The sequence below is a fragment of the Cibotium barometz genome, chromosome 10 (genome assembly GCF_041138505.1).
Source record: "Cibotium barometz isolate CiBa-2024 chromosome 10, ASM4113850v1, whole genome shotgun sequence".
Taxonomy (NCBI): Eukaryota; Viridiplantae; Streptophyta; class Polypodiopsida; order Cyatheales; family Cibotiaceae; genus Cibotium; species Cibotium barometz.
This window is the reverse complement of record NC_141055.1, coordinates 5,291,982-5,300,733: the sequence shown is the minus strand read 5'-3', so window position 1 is coordinate 5,300,733 and position 8,752 is coordinate 5,291,982. Positions and strand designations below refer to the sequence as shown.

General features: G+C 39.5%; 1 protein-coding gene across 1 annotated transcript; it reads left to right on the top strand.

Moving 5' to 3' along the window:
• The first annotated feature begins 5,134 nt into the window (after window positions 1-5,134).
• On the top strand, window positions 5,135-7,546 carry LOC147634466 (uncharacterized). The gene has a single exon (XM_086803547.1). The coding sequence runs from the start codon at window positions 5,961-5,963 to the stop codon at window positions 6,903-6,905; it is 945 nt and encodes a 314-aa protein (XP_086659673.1). The 5' UTR covers window positions 5,135-5,960; the 3' UTR covers window positions 6,906-7,546.
• The last annotated feature ends 1,206 nt before the right edge of the window (window positions 7,547-8,752 follow it).

The following is an 8,752-nucleotide window of genomic DNA, read 5'->3' as shown; positions in this document are numbered from 1 at the left end:
AGCTTACATGAATTTCTTCATACAAGCTCCTCAAGATGCTAGACACAAGCCTTCTTTATATTTTTAACACCATCAAGTCTATATTCATAAAGCCTAGTTTTTAAAAGATTTTTAATTAGGTCTGAGCCCATAATCTTTAGCCCCACTAAACCCATAAGTCATCATTGAAGGACAATAATGAAATTCAATTGAAGGCTAATAATGGGTTAGTGGATGCCATGTTAACTTAGCTCTTTTGGTGGGACATTGTTGAAAAAGAAAAGATGTATAATGTTGTGACCTCTTTCTGATGGTACATGGATGTAGAAGGATGAGGCATAAAGCTAATGTGCATAAATTAAAACGATAATGTTGTTGAATGTGTTAGAAAAATGGTGTTTTAAGAAAAGTAAATAAGTTCTTAATTCATTGACTTGTTAATCTAGAAAAAAGAATGAGGAAATGGAATATTTCTATATAATTCTTGAGTCACCTAGCTTTATAAACCCTCCCTTTCCTATTGCCAAGATTGCTCTAAAGTCAAAGCACCTTCATTGAGTAAGTAAGAAGCCAAATATGGACAACTTGATGGACCTAACCCTTCTTTCCTAATCTTGAGACATAAAGTGGCTTATAGCTCTAGAATGGTTCAACTAGTCAGGCACTATTCACAGTTCTTTAGCACAACAAAAGAGAAAGATATTTACTTTGCGTGATCATAACTAAGTAATCTTTCCCATTTATAACTCAATTTCCTTAATTGCATCCAAGTGTGTAGAGAACCTATAAACTATGGATCATCATGGAAAAAGGAGAATTAAGATATGTTAATGGCTTTGGATCCCTCACATCACACTACTAAGATTTGTTTACATAGTGTAATTAATTATGTTGTGATATGCTATCATGCATTCAATTAGTACAATTATCCTCATTGTTTGCACAATTTGCAAGTCCAAGTTTTATATAGAAAACTTGATTGTGCCCCTTTTCACACCAATGAGACTACCCTTAGCAAAGCATGAGAAAAGTCTCTAAACATAGTGTAATTAATTGTGTTGTGATATGTTATCATGCATTCAATTAGCACTATAATCCTCATTGTTTACATAATTTGTAAGTCCAAGTTTTGAATAGAAAACTTGATTGTGCCCCTTTTTCACACAAAGAGATTACCCTTAGCAAAGCATGAGATCTCTAAACAACACTTCGCAAAAGTGGAACCACCCAAGAAGAGCTCTAATACATTTCAAAGGGCATCAATTTTGACCCTTGAGATTGTAAGAACCAATATACCTTTGTATCTAAAAAAATTTGGTAACATGATAAACTTGGGGAAAATAGTTGGCAACCTCTACAATGCCAATTCTACAAGGCTTGGTAAGCAATAGACTTGATACATATCATGAGTCAAATCATAAATAAATACTAACAAACATGGGGAAAACAGGCCAGCAAGCTCTACACAATGCTACAAGGGTTGGTAAACAATACTTTATACATAGCACTGAGGAAAAATCATAAATAAGTACTAATAAGAAACGAGACCTTTTTTTGGAGGAGAGAAAGAGAGAGATGGATGTAAGGGGAGACAAAAAGGTGGTCCTAAATATTACCTTAATTATCTATGATATTCATTAAATTTTCACATTTTTTTAGAGTTTTCCTCTCTAAGAAAATGTACTTGATTGGTTAGACCTACCTGTTACAAAGGTAGGCCAACAATAGAGATTAATGGCCTACACAGAGCTTAATTTGGTGCACCGCATGGAGTTTCTTGCGATATCATAACAAATCTATTCATAATCTAGGCAAACTTTGCCCCATGAAAATCTTATTACATCAAGAATGGCAAACTTACAAAATAAGATGTAGTTTTGCTAGCTATAAAATACACAAATGTGCTACTACTTTGGTAGCACAAAGGATCAATTTTTGGTCAGTAAAAATTACAATTTTACCTTTGATGCAAGAAATCTGATTGCAAAATAGGTATCCAATTCTAGAAAGTAAAACTTGACAATGGGATTACCAAAAAAGGTGAAGGTTTGACTAGAGATGTGATAATCACTATTTTGATTCTCTTAAGTAATGGGAAGCAACTTTTAATGGATTTGATAGATGATGGGTATGAAGTTGTGTGAGATTCAATGGGAAAGTGGAGACGGAAAAACCATAAATGATTTCTAATGGGAAACAAGACGTTTGTTTCTTTTTTGGGAGAGAGAGAGAGAGAGAGAGAGAGAGAGAGAGAGAGAGAGAGAGAGATGGATGGAGACAAAAAGGTGGTTGGAAATATCTTCTTAATTACCTACAATATACATTCACATGTTTTTCTCTAAGAAAACACATGTGATTGCTTAGACCTACCATTTACAAAGGCATTATGGGCCTAAAATTAAAATGGTTTCCCACGGTGTATTTTGGTGCACCACATGTAGTTTCATGCGATATCATAACAAAGCCATTTACAATCTAGGAAAACTCTGCCCCATGAATTTTATTGCATCAAGAATGACATACTTTCAAAGAATATGCAATTTTACTAGTTATAAATTACGCAAACGTGCTACTCTTTGGTAGCACAAAGGATCAATTTATGATCAATAAATTACAATTTCAGCTTTGATGCACAAAAATCTAATTGCGACATAGTTAGCCAAGTCTAGAAAGTAACACTTGACATAGTGGGATTACCACCAACGAATGGTGGAAAAGGTGAAGGATTGACTAGAGATGAGATAATCACTATTTTGATTCTCTTAAGTAATGGGAAGCAACTTTTAGTGGACTTGATAGATGATGGGGATGGGAGTCTTATTAGAAGTTGTGTGAGATTCAATGCAGTGGAGGTCTAGTCATATACATATATATCATGGAGAGGAAATGAATCAGGAAAGATGGAAAAGGGAATGATGGTACAAGGAAAGGATACGAAGAGCCCATGATACAAAGATTTTCCCCACATAATAAGTTACTCTTGGAAGTTAGAAGTGGGAGATAGAGAGATGACAAATAGGTGATGGCAATGCAAAAGAAAAAGTGTACACCTATCATTTATTGCCCTCTATTATTAGCATTAGGTGGTCCTACAGGAGGGGACCCCTCTTACACATGTACCAAGTCACAAAAAAGATGTTTTTTCTAACCAATTAAAACAAAGATGCTATTCAAAAGCAATTGCGCTTAATACTAAAAAAAAGAAAATATCAGGTTTACAATTAAATTCAACAATTTTGGTCCCTTGAAAATGAAGATAAAGCTAAATTTCAATTGAGATCTTTGAATTTTTGGGCCCTTTCCCACAGGCAAGTTAACTTGGCCATGGAAGCTTAAAATGATCACTTTTTGCATTAAATACACCTATATGATTTTCATTCCCATGGTCCATTGTTGTCATTAAAAGAGATGTGGAGCATAGGTACAATTTGTAGCTCGACTAATTTTAGCCCAATTATGAAAGCGCGACCAAGTTGCAGCTATTGCTCCCTACAATCAAGTTAGCTTGGCCGTGGAAATGAAGAACCACTGGTGTTTTTAAAAAAAGAGTGGAATTATATTAAGAAAATAGAAGATAAGAAACGAAGAAGCTTAACTTCAAAATTTAAATAAATAGAAAACAAAAGGCTTCATTATTTATCGATGATCTCTACATCCTTGGTTCGTTGGTAGATGTATTCTGCAAGCTCTTCATCCTGAGCATCTAAGTCAGTAACAATAGCTTCTCTCTTTAGTTAAGGAGGAGGCAACATCCTCAATTGCCTCCTTGCATCATATGTAGGATTGGTCTGCTTCCCGTGTATCGGTAATTCTTTGACTGTCAAGCAACAAGATAGTGGGGGCCAAGCATGTTTTCTTCTTCAGATCCAATAATCCTCTTGTCTAAAAAAATAGAGAAACTTTCAGATCTGAGCGCATGCATTCACAGTTAATGAAAAGGTGGGCTACTACTTCCTCTTCTCTTTTGCATGTGGGATAAAGGCCATACCCTATGCCAATCTTAGAAGCATGCTGGTTTGTCCAAAGACGAATCGAGTTTTTAAAGCATTAACATGTACATTTTTGTACATATAAAGCAATGAAATTCATAGATAAATGAGTATGATGTGGATCATTATGGTAGAGGCTTGGACATGTTCTTAAAAACGCCTCTGAGTCGCCTTGGAAATGGTAGTGAAAAGATACAATCCACTAGTGCCTATAGCTATAGCCATGGCTTTATGTGCACTACAAGTATTACACATGCTACAACTCAAAAACCATTTAGAGATTGTTCACGTGAAATAAGCATCAATTGGAAGGAGCATGTTCTCACGCTTTTGATTGGTTCAATGCAAATGGCATTGTTTGCTTGAAAGTGGTGCATTAAAGATTGCTTAGGGTAATTACTGCCTTGAAAAGTGAGTTGAATGAATTAGGTGGAAGAATTTGTTGCACTTAGAGCTGAGCCCCCTGCACTTGACTTAAGAATCAACACAAACATCATTGGTGACCATGTTCCATGCACAAAATCTGGACTTACCTGATTCTCTCTCTCTCTCTCTCTCTCTCTCTCTCTCTCTCTCACACACACACACACACACACACACACACACACACACACACATTGAGCATTGCACGAAAGAGCATCTCCCCTTTGTAATGCAACAAGGCTTTTAATGGGGTGGGAAGTGACAAGTATCGTGAGTGCATTACACCAGCATGGGGACTCATAATCCATATTTTTTAACTAATAGATGTAGACACAAGCGTGCACGTTTAGAAGCACCTTATTTTTTTAGCATCTAGACTACGAAGCTTATAGATGTTTTAACTCAGGAATATATATTCTCTCCTTATTAATAGATAACCATTAAATTCATATAGTACCTACTACCACTCTAAAATTACTTTCTCATAAAAATTTTGCAAGTACTTGGCAAAAAAGAGGGCATGAACAGGAAGATCAAGCCTCTCGTCAATTTTAACGTGAACCCCTAATTATCGTTACCAAAACGTGAAGGCATTACATCGTGGCATGTCGAGTGTCAAAAGTCGGGCGGACACATTGTCAGCTTTGTCTCCATTGGATCGAGCCCCACATCAATTCAATTTAAGCGAAGTTGAAATCCATTTACATTTAGAATGGTACTCCGCGCAGGTAAGCCGTGAGAGCCAATTTTCAAAGCTCGAGAGCCCTCATCATCATCATCACTCATCAGTCGTGTCACTGACTCGTGTGCACAAATTTCACCTACTCTCTCTAGCTTTTTACGTGCTTGAATAGGCTACAAGGCTCTCTCGCTCTCTCTCTTCTATTCCTCTCTTCCATCAACAGCTTTGCACAGAGGTCGCTACCACAAAGGCTCGCTCACAGGCTTTACAAAACCCTAGCCCTCATTATAACGTTACCTCATAAAATTGAGCTTTTCCGCCCCTTCATCCCTGCTGGGACCATGGATAAAAGCTTCTCGCTCTTCATCTCCGCAAAATTGCTGCTCGGAAAGGCTTCTCTTTCTTTATCTCTGCAGAATTGTTTCTGAGCAACCATGAACAGAAGAAGCTTCTCTCTCTTTGTCTCTTCATCTCTGCAAAAGTTTCTGCACAGAAGCTCTTCTGTTTCCATCCTTGCAGAATTGCTGCTTTGAAATGTGGTCAAAAGCTTTGATGTGCACAGAGGCTTTTCATCAGATGCTTGACAAAAATCTTAACAAGACTATTGAAGATATGCACAGACGTCATCAGATGCTTGAAATACCCTAAAACAGACTTTTAAGAAGGAGGGCCAGCCACGCATCTCTCTTCATTCCTTGCACAAGCACCAAAACTACACAGAGGCTGCAACCTTAAGCCCCATATGGAGCAAAGGTTTGCAAAAAGGAGCTATAACGGAGCATAGGACACAGAGAGGGTACGCTTGAGAGATCCTGAACCGGCTTGCAGGGGAAGAAAAATATCGCCTTCTCTCCACAGCCTAGCAGAGTACTTGTAAGCGTAAAGCTATGGAGCAGAGCTATGGTGAAACAGCTGCTGCATCTTCTCCTCCGAAGAAGAAAAGAGGGAGGCCAAGGAAAGCAGAGAGAATGCTGCTGTTGCCGGGCGAGGTGAGCGACCTTGCAGGGGTGAAGCAGAAGAGGAAGAAGGCCTTCACAAGGCCTGTGTCTGTTTCCAGCAGGAGGAAGAGGCAGCAGGGGTCATCATCGGCTAGGGTTTTGCACGGCGATGGAGGAGGAGGCGCTTCTCCCGAAAAAGAAGACACTGCCCCCACTGTCAAAGTAGGGCAACCTGTCCTTGGCGTTGTGGATGGCTCCTTTGATGCAGGCTACCTTGTCACAGTTAGAGTTGGGGACTCTGATACAGTGTTCCGAGGGGTTGTGTTCGGCCCTGGCATGTCCTTACCTCTGAACAGAGACAACGATGTGGCTCCCAAGATGAAGAAGACCAGCAGAGACGAGGCTGCAGAAGTTATGGCGAACTCTGCTGCTGCGACCTCCGCAGCACAAAACGATGGAACTCCTTTCCCTACTTCTGCTGCTGCTCCTGCTCCGGCGTCTGTTTCCACTTCGGCCCCCTTTTCTACTTCTTTCCCTGGTGCAAACGAAGCTCACAGAGCTTCTGCCATGGCCGGATTAGGTTTGGGGTTTCGGACCCCCCCTCCTCCTGCTGCCCCCCCTTCAGGCTCCGGGTATGGCTCTGTGTCATTTAGATCGCCTTCTTTTGGCCAGAGCCCTCTGCAGAACGCCTCCGGAGGCTTCTTCTTCCCCCCGAGCCCCAACAGTGGCATCAACAGCCATGGCTTCTACCCCCCTCGAGGTTTCCCCTACCCGTTCCATTTTCCAAGAGCAGAGTTTGGGGGTTCTCCTCAGTTTGCAGCAGCAGCAGCAGCAGGGCCAACTCCATCGCCAGCGCCAGTTCCTCAAGGTGCCCTCCCTCCCCGTGCTTCGTGAATCTTTATCTTTAACAGCAGGAATCTCTGTTACTTTTTCTGCATACGCTGTCTCCTCTCTTTCCCCCTAACTCTTTCTGCACATGGTATGATGATCCCTAATCCTCTTTGTGGCTAAGTTTTGCCCCAAAATAGCTGTAATCCTTCATTCCGGTATAGTTCGGACGGACAGAATCTCCTCTGCTCAGATTTAGCTTTACACACACAGAGACAGAGACAGAGAGAGAGAGAGAGAGAGAGAGAGAGAGAGAGATAGTTCACCTTCGCTCAGATTTTGCACTCTCGCTCTCTGTGTCTCTCTCCACATTTCTTCTCCATTTTGTTATGCCATGATTCATCAACAACAGACAGTTGTCTTGTGCTACAAGCTCAGGCAAGATTCTTGGGTTCATGCAGGCTCTTGGTTCAAACGTAACCTTTTTTCTGTCCTGTGAAGGTTTACATATTTAAGCTTTTGTATGGTTAATTTTACAGCTCCTTAGATACAATACTTGGCAAAGATTTCCCTTCGTTGTTTGGTTGATTTTACAGCTCCCAAGGTACAATACTTGGAAAAGATTACCTTCGTTGCTTGGTTGTACCAAAAGTACTCTGCTCTTTTGTCCTTTAAGATTTTAATCGATTTTTAATGTGTTTCTAATCCTGGTAAGTTGCAAGTTGTGTAAGTTCGGTTATGCAAGGCAGTGGTCGTCTTAAATGTAAGGAGTTAATAAATTCTACGCTCATTCCAATTTCCAATGCATCTTCCTCAAAGCTCTGCAGCACCAGAAGGCCTAAAATTTGCAGCCTTGCCAAAATTTACAAAATTGAAGGCCTTAAAAGTTAAGAATACCTTGGCCTTCACCACTCAATAGAATTCACTTTTCTGGTTGAAATTTTTATACATAGTAGCGTATTTTTACTCTCATAACCCGGTTTGAGTGTTCTTTTCTCGGTTGGAATTCAATATTGCCTTTAATTTTAAGGATTGAAATTTGTACATTTTAGTTATAAATCTTGACATTAGTCGAAAAAAATATATATTTTAGAGCATTGCATTAAAGGGTAGGCCACTTGTAATTATTCACATGAATTGCTAACCTCTTGCATCATTCAAAAGAAAGTCAAGGTAAGTTAAACACACTAGCTAGCTGTTGGACACACTACGCAGAAGAGAGATATACTTGGACTCTAGCGAATATGTTGGTAGAGTGTGTATTTTGCCATTGTTATACTCAGACACCTCTCTTGCCATCCCTTTTTGGTCAATGGGTTCACAAGGAGTGCGATCAGTGCCTCCAATATGACAAGGCAATTGTGCAACTTAAGTCCTCCACGAGTAAACGGGTGGGGGTTTGGTTGTAAGTTGGTCGGTCTTTGTTACTTATTCTCTTCATTACCCTTCCAACTACATAGAGTACTAACAATGCAACGCCCAGAGTGAAAACTTGACCTTTTTTTAATTGAACTGAGGAATCTAATAGGACCCTACGGCTCAAAGCTTCTAGATAGCGCTAAGCTTCAGTTACAATGACTTCTACATGTGTTGCTTTCCCACAAGCGATATTTTCACTTTCTGTAACTAAATCTTATTCATATAAATATATTCTCTCTTGAAAAAAAAACTACCATAGATAAACCACAATGCATCGAAGTGTTGTTTAAGTTCAATGTGTCCTATAGCTTATTGGTTTTAATGTCTCTGATGGCATAGCCCAAGGAGAAGTCCAATGCTCATCGTATTACTCCTCGTTGCAAAATATTATCATTATAAGGTTCCTTCTCAGCCCCTAAAAGATGTATAAGTTCTCTTCTCAGTCCCCTGTAATCATCTCCTATTTCAGAATGCAAGAAAACATTGTTTTTTCT